At 39.1% G+C, this 12,130-nt stretch overlaps 2 protein-coding genes across 2 annotated transcripts; one reads left to right on the top strand and one right to left on the bottom strand.

Moving 5' to 3' along the window:
* Nucleotides 1-2,909: 2,909 nt before the first annotated feature.
* On the bottom strand, nt 2,910-7,659 carry cutc (cutC copper transporter homolog (E. coli)). The gene is made up of 9 exons (XM_051421589.1): nt 7,499-7,659; nt 7,314-7,392; nt 7,003-7,062; nt 6,687-6,896; nt 4,648-4,683; nt 4,021-4,154; nt 3,898-3,925; nt 3,699-3,804; nt 2,910-3,596 (listed from the first exon to the last, which is right to left on the bottom strand). The coding sequence occupies exons 2-9, from the start codon at nt 7,381-7,383 to the stop codon at nt 3,485-3,487; spliced, it is 756 nt and encodes a 251-aa protein (XP_051277549.1). The 5' UTR covers nt 7,384-7,392; nt 7,499-7,659; the 3' UTR covers nt 2,910-3,484.
* A 264-nt stretch (nt 7,660-7,923) lies between these two features.
* On the top strand, nt 7,924-12,129 carry LOC127375523 (cytochrome c oxidase assembly protein COX15 homolog). The gene is made up of 9 exons (XM_051421469.1): nt 7,924-8,136; nt 8,832-9,019; nt 9,109-9,231; nt 9,741-9,927; nt 10,089-10,256; nt 10,397-10,478; nt 10,761-10,915; nt 11,046-11,159; nt 11,243-12,129. Exons 1-9 carry the CDS (start codon nt 8,062-8,064, stop codon nt 11,372-11,374), a joined length of 1,224 nt encoding a protein of 407 aa, XP_051277429.1. The 5' UTR covers nt 7,924-8,061; the 3' UTR covers nt 11,375-12,129.
* The last annotated feature ends 1 nt before the right edge of the window (nt 12,130 follows it).

Raw genomic sequence — 12,130 nt, 5'->3', positions numbered from 1 at the left:
GGCAAATTAGACCCCCTTTTTCCTGTTGTGTTTCCACTTCTCCTCTGCATGCCTTCACTCTCTCTGGCCAGAGACCCATTTTCGCAACTCAAGTCACATCAGATTAGTTTCATGGAGTCAGGCATTCGAACGAGGGTGTTAAAGCTGCTGAAGTGTTATTTGAAAGAGTTGCAGAGTATTTTTTAAATTTTCTAAATAAATGTTGGCTGGAGGGAATTGTGGGAGAGGAAAGGGTGGTGACTGCTTTTCTTCTCTCTTTTTGTTTCCTATTCTGAGGAAGGGGGCTGGACTCCGAAAATACACACTGTATACAATAGACTCAAATCAAAGAGAGATTTAGAAAAGATGAGCTTCCTTGGTCTGTACTTTCAAGGAATTCAAACAAAGGATAAGATCACTTTAACCTGGAGCCACCAGGTGGTAAACTACATGGCCAAAAAACACATTTTTGTGCTAGTATGCAAAGTGCTGGGCTTTCTTTTCTGTGCCGTGTTGATGTTGGACTACTAATTGCTACCAGACGATAGTTCAACACAAACCAGAGAAACAAAGAGGACTTCTGCTTGCGTGTATGTGTGAGTTTGTTTGAGAGAGGAACACTTTTGTTTAAGTTATGCTCCATGTGTGCGTGTCATCCAGCCTCATATCAAACACAGCAGCTTTTTTTCAGCTTTATACTGTCTCAAGTTTCAATTTCAAAACTTTTAACTTTTAACAAAGCTGATAAATAAGATTGGGCAAACATAAAACTTGTTCAAACTGCAATAGAGTAAAACGAATACATGACTCATGCAGACTTGTGTGTGAAAAGTCTTTCACTGACTGTGATATTCATAAAACAGATTACTTTGACTGTGTGACGGTTAATCATTACATATTGGATAACACCACATGGGCGTAAACTTGCTGACTCATGAGTGTGTGTATAGCCCCAAGGACAACCACACAAATGTCTAATTTGCAACTATGCATAAAGGTGAGCCTCGTGCTCTATCATAATGCTAGTATTAACTGCTGAAATGTTGTATTTTATAACAGCAAAATAAATATTTGCTGCCTACAAAGGACTACAACTGGGAGAAATTTAAAACCAGAGATGTATTTAAATATTTGAGTGAACATTTTTATTAAGGTATGGAAGAGGCAAAGGTCCCTTAAAGAAAAATGCCACACAAAAAGGAAATACTACAGCTAGAGATTAAACAGCTAGTGGAAAATAAACATTGACCTAAATGAATAATAGTTGTTTTAACTTGTTCTATTTCTGCAGGTTTTAACAGGTTAAACTTAAGACCTTTTAAGACCATTATGAATGCAATTTAAGACATATTTCTATACTGGCAAAAACAGTATGAAGGAAATGAAGGAATAAGTCGGTATAAGTTCCATGTCGGTTTCATTTTGTAGTTGTTAAAAAAATGCAATAAACTTTCCCAAAAACACATGTAAAATTGAGACTTCATACAATCAATGAATGAATATTAATGTAGTTAACCCAATAGATTTTTAAGACCAGGTAAACACCATAATTAATTAATTTTAAGACCTAAAATTCTAATTATGAGGGGTGCTTGGATAGCTCACCTGGTAGAGCTGGCACCCCATGTACCAAGGCTGAGTCCTTGCTGCTGGGTGTCATTCTTGCTGTCACTATTAATTAAAGGCAATTCAAATCCCCAAAACAGATTTAAAAAAAGTAAGACTATTAGATTTCATACTTTTTAACACCCTGCGGACACCCCATTTTAAGCAAAAATTTAAAACATTGTCTGGTTCCAGTTTCTCAGTAGTGAACATCTGCTTGTTTTCTCCGTCTCAGATACAGAACGTCTTTGGGTTTTGTACTGTTTCCCTAACAATACAAGCAATTAGGATAATAGAAGAAATAGGTGATCAAATTTACCTGTTGTCTTCCAGTATATACTATAGGGCTATATTCATTCTTCTTTACAAATCCAACTGTCTGTGAATTGGGTAAACTCTCTGTGCTTACATGAACTTCAGCTCAAATATTAAACATCCAACTCAACTGTATCTGCTTCTTTCTCCTCTCTGACCATACACCAGTAGTTAATACACACTGCACCTTAGTGAGAAACCATGTTTTAAGTTAAGTCAAGTAGATTTATTCTATAGTGAATATTTAGGCAACTGTTATGTGCACTTAGAAGAGAATAAAACCTATTAATGAAGCCAGTTGTCAACACAACGTGACATCCATTACATCAGCGACAGTTCATCATTTATATTGAACCACCATGATGTCATACATACATAGTCAAGTACTTGACAGAATGTGTAATACAAAAACATGCAACAGCTGACCGACAGGGCCTTTTAAAGTAAGTTTATTGAAGTAACTGAATTACTTTGCTCAGTAAAACAGATCATCAGTCCAAGTTCCAGTTTTGATGTGGGTTCTGGGTTTTTCATCCGCATGACTCAGTAAACCTGCTTCTTGAACTTCATACATACTCTTCATAGTGTGTCTTATTCTTAACATGTTACTGTTAAGGTTTAGTGAAGGCACCAAAAACATCTTGGTTTGACTATGTTCATCCGTTTTTATACTCCAGGATGATGCAGTCAAGACAAACAAGGTGAATTGACCCTTGAGATGTAAAAATTATAAATTTGAATAATAATTTAAATCTTGGCATACAACTATTTACAGGCACCATTAACAGTCTGCTGATACGCCCCTTTGTTTAATATCACAGGTTCTCTGACTCTCTCACTTCTGTACAGCCAGAAGGTTCCTTATAAGGTCAATTTTCACCATTTCATAGACTTGAATCAACTATTTGAGAATCAATTCAGTCTGGTTACATATCAACATGAAGAACGTAACATGACTCTCCAACCCCAAATAAAATGAAGTGTAAATGAAGCATGATTCTACAGAAGTGTAACAATTTGTTAATTTAATGAGAGACTTGGAGGTGACATTTAAAAACAATAACAATAAAAGAAAGTACACTTAAATGTTGATTTTTTTTCATTTAATTCTAAACAAACTGAATCAAGTTACAATGTTCTTGTAAAAACTAGTACGGGAGGTCACAGCTTTGCGTTATCTTCCACTGTAAAGAGGGAGTGCTGTAAATGAATATAGGTAAACTATATGGCAACTGGAAAGAATAATGTATAAGTAACAGCACTGATTAGTCATTTTCCTATGGTATTATTTGGAAGACAATAACTTTTAATTTAGCAATCTAGTGAGTATTTTAGGCCACATACAGTACAGAAATAATTGTTGAGTATTGATCACTCTGCACTTTGTGATACTTCGATAGACTACATATCCCAGAAGGTTGTGGGGCTGTCCCTGAGCTCTAACTTTACAAGGACTGTTTGATTATTAACAAAACAAAAAACACATTTCTATGGCTATTCTGAAATGTATAATTATTTTCAGCTTCAGTGAACTGAAGTACTGAGGTATCTGTTTTGTTGTCTGTCATGATTGTCCAGTACCCATTCACAAGGTATTTCTGGCTATTGCATTAAGAGTGCGGACTTTGCTCACATCTGCCACCTTCAGGCCGTACTCGGGTGCTGAGAAAGCAGCTCCCATCATCACACAGGTGTTCCTGAACATGGAAACATCATTGTTGTTATTTAGTTATAGTATATAGTTGCAAGAAATTGTGCACTATTTTGAAGCATGGGCAAAATTGCCCATTTTAACATACCTGAACTTCATGGCAGAGTCCTTACCGGAGCGGGCTGAGCAGTGAAACTCCTGAGCCCCTGACCCCTCTAAAATTCTCTGCAGGTTCCTCTCTGTAATACCCCCTCCTGTGTTAAAAAAAAAAAAAAAAAAGATAAATAAACTATCAAGAAAAACAACCCACATGTAAATTGCATGCAAAAGAAATCAAAAGTACTAACCTGGCATGATTGAAATTCTCCCTTTAGCCTGTTGAGTAACAGGTGGAGATAACAGATAAATAGCTATGCTGGTTCCATATGTTTGCATGCCAACATGTGTGAATACGTATAATTTATACATACTTGATCAATGAGCCGTTTAATGAGAGGGAGTCCCTCCAAAGCAGTGGAGTCACAGCCACTTGTCAATACACGCTGGAACCCTAATGATACCAATGTCTCCAGGGCAACCGCTGGGTCATGAACCATGTCAAAAGCTGCAGTCAGATCAATATTAGTTTAATAACATGAGTTCAGACTCAATAATACATATTATTACGTCCTTTTAGGCACCATACTAGCACTGATGAAAACATTCTAAAGGGCTTTTAGTCCATCGAGGGTTTGTGACATTAAGTCTAATTGCTGGCAAGCTGCAAATTATTTTAAAAGCTGTAAAGGACCAGTGTGTATGATTAAGTGGCATTTAGCAGTATAGCTCAGATCGCAACTCCCTTGCTTCACCCTCTCCCTTCATGCATGAAAGGAGAAAATATGGTGCAAAAAAACATGAACAGTCCTTGCTGACGGACTGCAGCGTCTGTAGGTATAAAAGACTCATTCTAAGATAATGAAAACACGATTCTTATTTTCAGGTGAACATAAACTATGGAAACCTGCATATTATATTCCATGTCTGCCAAAGGATCCTCCTAAATGTTACACACTGGACCTTTAAGTGTACATGTAATTCAAAGAAGAAAATGTTACCTCTGTGGAAGGTGACAGGCAAAGGTCGCGCAGCAGCTAGTGGGAAAGAAAAAAAAAAAAAAGAGACAAATAATTGTAACAATACGAGACATCGAACAAAAAATAAAGCTGCGTTATATAACAATTGTACATTCTGAACATTGTTCCTCTCTTGTGATGGCCTATTATCCACTCAGGGACACACACTGCACAGATTCATTTAAAGACTGAAACACTGACTTTATTTTATACTTTGTATTATGAGTGACTGTCAACACAAAGCCATGGATGGTGGATGCATACAGTATTTACACTTTTACCTTTCAGATTTCAAGAAAATATGACTAATATAAATATGATTTCTCACCACAAACACTGTGAACCAAGACTCCTGGGATAAACTTTAGCATACTGAAAGCTGAATAATTATATTAAGTTAGATTATCAATGCAATGTAGCAATGTCAGATATTTGAAACTTGTATTTTAAAACAGAAAAAGTTAAAACAGTTAAGAGGGAAAAGACATTTTTACACTTCAGAAAGCGAACGGAGCAAACATATGATTAAGTTTGGACCTATGGCTTTGAACTAAATCAGATTTTAGAAATGTATTGGTTTTATATGTAATGGAAATATGTGATTCACCGAGTACAAAGGTATTGAGTCAGCAGGAGTACTAGGCTCTAATGAATAAAATTCAGTTCTCAACCTTCATAATTCAATAGCAGGTACAATCTCGCTTGATGCTGCAGAGAAGTATGAACCTTTAAATATAGCCTAAGGTGGGATATTAAAAGGTGGGAGCCATGTCTTGTTGTGCAGATATATGAAAAGTTATGGAGCTGTCTATCTCAACTATCAGAGAAAAGGCTGTCGAAAAATCTTGAGATTGAGCACACAATTATCTTTGTTATGGATTATTTCTACAACCTGTTCTCTTTCTGACCTGGAGGATCTGTAATAAACCACATACTACATAGAGAATATTGATTGATTCTTGATTTAGAAAGAAGACAGTGGTCCTTGTGTACCTTTCCCCTGGCAATCAGGGTGGGCAGATTAAAAAAGGTGCAGACCCCTTTCGCTGAAAACATTTTTAGTTTTCATCACAGGTTACTAATAACATTAAAGCATAAATTCAATTGTGGTGTCCCAGTATGACAATTTGTATAAATCTAAACGTCTGGGACTGGAACACTTAAATGAAACACAGCCAGTATTAATCACACTTGTGCGTTCCTACTATGACATCTGAAAATGTCTGCAGTGAAAAAAATATATTCCCAAAAAGGAGTGTAATGTAGATGTAAACGTAATTGTGCATATCATTGCTACATGAACAGTACAATGCCCAAAGGATTCCACTATTTGAATCCTGATTTGTTTTGGTTGTGTGAAGGTAACATTTTTGAGGATGATACCGATACTTGAAGGGAAAAATTCACTGATTATTTCACCAATATGGTGGCCGATATAGGTCATTTTTGTGCTGAAATGAAAATTTACCTTTTGTATGTGGAAAGTGCACCACTTTGCCCCTGTATGACTGTGCAAAGTTACTCGGAAGGCTGCTTTCTTAACAGTAACTTAAAGAATATAAATATATAATATAGATAATTTACATATACATTGTCAACCAATTCTGAGAGCTGCTTCTTCTCTCTTACTCTGCACTGCTTGCCACAGTATTGTAAATCACAGTGCTCTCTGCTGGATAAACTTTGCAGTGACAGCACAAACATTTTTCTCTGCCTTATACACCGGAAATAAACAGTTTTCATATCTGCGCTTATCAGATAACATATATGCTGACACCACAAGGATACAGATATGTCTGTGACTCGCTAATGTTGGCCTACTGATTCATATCGGTTGGGCTCTAGTGAGGAGTTTCTGTTTTGGCAGCTCAGACAGAGTACAGAGTACCCTGTAATCTCATTTCTGTTATAAAAACTGGATCTTTTGAAATGTTTTCTTTATGATTTTGTGGAACTGTACATCATGAACGGTTGCTTCTCAAGCCCATACAGATAAGATCATATATACAGGCAGACATTACCCAGTAACTCCATACAGAGCTCTGCGTCCACTCGTCCGTCCTCTGTAAGGGCTCCCAGCACTAGTCCATCGGCCCCGTGGCTCTTCATCAGCTCTATGTCCTTCCTCATCACCTCCACTTCCTGGTCTGAATACAGAAAGTCGCCCCCACGAGGCCGTATCATCGCGTAGATTGGGATTTTGACATACTGCTTCACTACCTGCAGCAGACCTGTGGCAAAGCAAATAATAGTAGGACACCTGTTACTCTATGTGCTTGTCTGATCTCAGCAGATACTCTACGCATGAATATCTGTACAGAACTGAACTGTGCTCACCTAGACTGGGTGTGAGCCCTCCCTCCAGAAGACTAGAACACAGTTCAAGTCGACCTGCACCTGTCAGGGGAGACGAACACTCAGACTACACATTCATGGTGAATGACCTTTGAGAAATGAAATAACACTGCAGGTCCATTTAATACTCTGCCTGAGACAGCGCTTTAATTGTATCTGATTGGCTGCAACCTTTGTCCCCTTATTTTGAAGCTGAACTGCCTCTTATCACCTCTTTAGCAGGTAGTTCAGAGTGGGTTTAATAGCAAACCCCCCCCCCCCCAAAAACCCCCACAGGTGTTCACATTACCAACCTCCTCGTTCAGCATTAACAGCAGACTCCACGGAGTCCACACACACCTCCATCAAAAAGCCCTCTGCCATACTGACAGTCTAGCAGTGACAGAAAGACAAGACAGGCAGAGACAGAACGAGATTCAATGTGAATTTGTTAGTCAACACGTCCACAATTAATTTCACCAACAATTACAACTACTACCTGTCAAATCCACTTCCTATCGATTCATGGGACCCTATCAGCCGACTGGAATCGATATAAAGTCAGTACATGGTGTCTGACTGACTGCTACAGCTCCAACAGACAGATTGTGGATCAGTGGTTTTTTTTTTCCGGATAGTTGAATTTCAAACGCGCGGTTTGGCGGGTGGACGGTGCTACACTGGTTACGCAGCACTATCGAGCCAAAGGGAGACGGGTGACCGCCCATACGGGATACGCTCAGACACAAAACATACACCAACCACCTGGACGTTCCGTCTCTTTATAGCAATTTCAAAAAAATAATATATATTTTTTACAATTTGTTCTGTGTGTTGGGCATCTTGTTTCTCGTCTCTACCAACAAAAAATAAATAAAAATAAATCTTGATTTGCGTTTGTCGGTTTGTTGTGACGTCGGGAGGTCAAAGTTGAGCCATCAGTTAGGAAACATGGTTGTGTAACAGCCCGGCTACAGCTTGTCTTTTTTTTTTTTACCTCAGTCTTTCACAACAGCACTGCTCAGGCTCCGGCTCGGCGCTAGCGGACATCAGGACACAAACATGTTACTCTCTTCAGCGCGGACGGCGATTTTTTACGGTTGCAGAAATTCTGGCAAAGGTTTTCAACACAGTGGTGTGAGTATGTAGCCAGCTGCTAACATTAGCTAAAAGGTCACACACTGCACGATATGTTAGACGATTCATTTCCTTTCGTTTCACTTTGTTGTGTTGTTGTTGTTGTTGTTGTTGTTGTTTTTGTTTTTTTTATTACAGTTTATTGAATTTATTCAGGGCAGTTAACGGCACCTGGCTGGTTGTACTCACGTCCGCATTCATCAGCAGCCTCAACCACCTCCCATCATCCCGATGCTTCGTTTCCTGTCGTTAGAGCTGGAAACCAAATGTATAAAAGAACCGATATAATGCATTTCTTAATTACCTACCTGTGACGTTACTCATATTGTAGTTTCCAATAACTACATTCCCCCCTCCAAAATCATAGACATTGAACCTACCAACCAGTAAACCTGCAATCTTAATGCTCATCAAGGTAAAGGAAGTATCATGTGTAACATGAGCATACATGTGATATTCGGGACATCCTCATATCACTCCAATAGTGATTGCTGTCTCCCTCTAATATCATGGATATAAGGCTCTGGCTCTGTGTACGGGGGACACAGAAAAGGGTCCTGTTGTCACAACGTTAAAGGCACACTTCAAGCATAGTTTAACATAAATGTGTGATAGTGAGGTTATCAGAGTTAGATTTAAAAGTTACGTTGTCATTTCAAGTCCCCTCTCTCTCTCTCCTTTATTTACAACTTCAGCGGAGTCCACAGCTACGACAATGGCTTGTGAAGAGAGGTCAGAGCACCATCACAGTAGAGGCGGTGGCCTCCTCTGCACGGGCAGCAGCTACTGTCCCCAACGCAGCCACAAATCGCATAGTAGGCCGCTGGTTACTCGGCTGTAGCGGACTTGTGGTCGGGGCTATTGTCTTGGGGGGTGTCACAAGGTAAAGGTGACTTTAAAGCTATATGTCTGTGAATATAATAGTCCTTCTTGTATTGGCACTTACTGTATAAGTGAATTTGTTTCAATCAGGCTCACAGAATCTGGGCTTTCCATGGTTGACTGGCATCTGGTGAGAGAGATGAAGCCACCTCAGTCACAAGCAGAGTGGGAGGCTGAGTTTTCCAAGTACCAGCAGTTTCCTGAATTTAAAATGTAAGGCAACATATTTACTGTTTACCTCATAAAGACACACATTTGCACAGTTTTAAAGGCCCCCCAAGTTTGGAAGTTTGAAAACCCTCTTGATACGTCTTTTAATTCATAAATCTTGTTCTCCAGATGTATGTATTGTTTGGTCAGATCACAACAACTCGACATGATTTTAATCGTTTTATGTGATAATGAAAATTGTGATGCAAAAATGATCATTCTCACTAATTGTGGATCATATTCCAATCACAATATCTGTCAAAATACTCGCAGTATTCATATTTTTTTCACCATATCGTGCAGCCCAGTCAAAGTCAGAAAGTCTGCAATGTTTTCAATGTTTTTTTCTCACATCAGCAGTGGTTCTAAGACTGAATACAAACCGCACAGTTTTACCATTCGAAAACACAGCTTTCACAGTTATGTAATTGAATATACCTCAGTGTTATGTAGTACACGAAACTGTGGGTTGGGTCTTTAATTTAAAGATGAATTATCCATTGTTTTCCCAGAATGAACCATGACATGACTCTACCAGAGTTTAAGTTTATCTTCTACATGGAGTGGGGCCATCGTATGTGGGGTAGGCTGGTTGGACTTGCGTACATCCTCCCCACCGTTTACTTCTGGAGGAAAGGATACTTTAATCGCTCCATGAAGGGAAAAGTGCTGGGGCTTTGCGGATTTGTCTTCTTCCAGGTAAAACTCAAGAAGGCTGTGGTGATGGGAGAGGACCATAGAAGTTAATCCTTGTTTAATTTGTCATTATTATTTTTATCAAGTTTGTAGTGAAGTTGTATGGATGTCAAATGAACGTAAAAAACACATGGATGACTGTATCATTGTGTGTGTCCTTCCAGGGCCTTCTGGGGTGGTACATGGTAAAGAGCGGTCTGGAGGAGAAGCCAGAGTCTCACGACATCCCGCGGGTCAGCCAGTATCGTCTGAGTGCTCACCTTGGTTCTGCCTTGTTGCTCTACTGCGCCAGTCTCTGGACGGGGCTTACTCTGCTGCTGCCTGCATACAAGGTACAGTCTCCACATCCATTATTGTTTCTATCTACATCAGAATTAATACAGCTTTATCCCTGGTCTGTGTGGGAAAATGTCACACAGTTTGTTTGTTGTGTTTTTGGGTTATTTTATTTACGGTCGCACCTCTTTCACAGCTGACAGAAACCAAACGTCTCCTGCAACTTAGGAGGTATGCCAAGGGTACCGGTGGACTCGTCTTCCTCACTGCTCTTTCAGGTAATGTTTGATCTTATGTGAATGTGATACGAGTGCTTTTAGTTTAAAGCCTCTTTGGGGATTCAAATAGATTCTTGGCTACAGTTTTCATATTTTAAGCTAAGGTAATACAGTACAGTTTACTGTAGAGCATATTTAAAAAGTCGAGGGGGATATTTTTAAAAAAACACGCCAAATTGAGGTAAATACGTGGACATTTAAATTTAATGTGTGAAATCTAATGTTGCAGACTGTTAAGATGAGGTGAATAAGAATGTGATCTATACATATGCTTTTACACAGGTGCTTTTGTTGCTGGTTTGGATGCTGGGCTGGTGTATAACTCCTTCCCTAAGATGGGAGAACGATGGATCCCTGATGACCTGTTGGCATTCTCGCCTACCCTTAAGAACTTCTTTGAAAATCCCACGACTGTGCAGTTCGACCATAGGATTTTGGTATGTTATTATTTCTAAACAGAATTAACCTTGTGGGCAACATTTCAACATTTTAATTGAAGTAAAAGATTATTTGAACCCCAGCAGCAGGTGAGTAGGTTGATGGTCTTCTGTAATTCTCTTTTTCCAGGCGATTTCCTCTTTGACTGCGATTACAGGCCTGTATCTGTTCTCAAGGAGGATGGTGCTGCCCAGGAGGGCTAAGATTGCAATCAGCCTCCTCGCAGCAATGGCCTATGGACAGGTAGGCTTTCAGTCAGCCCAGAAACGTGTAGACCCAGTCTATTACTCTTCGATGTAATTAAATTCTGTATTTGTGCTCTGCAGGTCGCCCTCGGTATCAGCACCCTGTTACTGTATGTCCCCACTCAACTGGCAGCAACTCACCAGTCTGGCTCTGTCGCTCTTCTGTCACTGGCCATTTGGGTTCTGGCAGAGCTCCGCAAGATGCCCAAGTAAATGCCTGCTACTTTTATGGACAAATCTAATCCCTACTAGCCACACCTCATGCCTCTAAGAGTCAGCAGTGTCATTGTGAACAAGGTCTTCAGAGAAGAAGAGTGAAAAAATTGAGGCGTTAAAAAATGAGAAATGTTGTTGATTTAACACTGGACTTTTATGCATATGCTGAAGCATCAGTCCTGTGGTGCTGCTAAGTAATCTTCATGTGGTGATACTGAATAATCGCATTATAGCAGGGTGCAGTGTTAAGAGTGGATGAATGTTGTCATAAGAAGGTGACAACATAGCGTGAGGTGTTTTGTTTTGGAAAGAATTTAATGAAGACATGCAAAAGCAAAAACAAGCAAATTTGAAGTTTCTATCCAGCTTTAATGTCACAGCAACAGGATTTCCAGTGAAGAGTACACATATTTGGTTTGCAGCCAGAATTCTGCAGGAATACATTAAATTAAGACATGAGACTGCATTACTGTTTTTGTTGATGTTCAAAATTTGCTTGCTAGCACAGGTGATTGCTGACCTGTAGCCTTATGACTATCCATACACTGCCTGCTAGTTGAATCAGATGTGGCTGTTGGGATTATATGTATAATTATGTATATTTAAGTTATTATCAATTTCTTGCTGACTTTGTGATTAATTATAAGGTAGAAAAATGTGGATTCTTGATTGTTGCTTTGTGCTGAATTTATAGAAATGTAAAACAAAGCACTGTCTTATTTTAATAAAGAAAATGTAAAATTCAAACTCAAG

This window comes from Dicentrarchus labrax, unplaced genomic scaffold (genome assembly GCF_905237075.1).
Source record: "Dicentrarchus labrax unplaced genomic scaffold, dlabrax2021, whole genome shotgun sequence".
Classification (NCBI taxonomy): domain Eukaryota; kingdom Metazoa; phylum Chordata; class Actinopteri; family Moronidae; genus Dicentrarchus; species Dicentrarchus labrax.
This window is presented reverse-complemented; position numbering and strand designations above follow the sequence as displayed.

Coding starts and splice junctions, on each gene's coding strand:
- LOC127375523 (XM_051421469.1), top strand. CDS start 8,062: ATGTTACTCTCTTCAGCGCGGACGGCGATTTTTTACGGTTGCAGAAAT. Junction 8,137..8,831: donor AAGGTTTTCAACACAGTGGT/GTGAGTATGTAG, acceptor TTACAACTTCAG/CGGAGTCCACAGCTACGACA. Junction 9,020..9,108: donor GTCTTGGGGGGTGTCACAAG/GTAAAGGTGACT, acceptor TGTTTCAATCAG/GCTCACAGAATCTGGGCTTT.
- cutc (XM_051421589.1), bottom strand. CDS start 7,383: ATGGCAGAGGGCTTTTTGATGGAGGTGTGTGTGGACTCCGTGGAGTCT. Junction 4,155..4,647: donor GCCTGTCACCTTCCACAGAG/GTAACATTTTCT, acceptor ATCTGACTGCAG/CTTTTGACATGGTTCATGAC. Junction 3,597..3,698: donor GACTCTGCCATGAAGTTCAG/GTATGTTAAAAT, acceptor TTCCATGTTCAG/GAACACCTGTGTGATGATGG.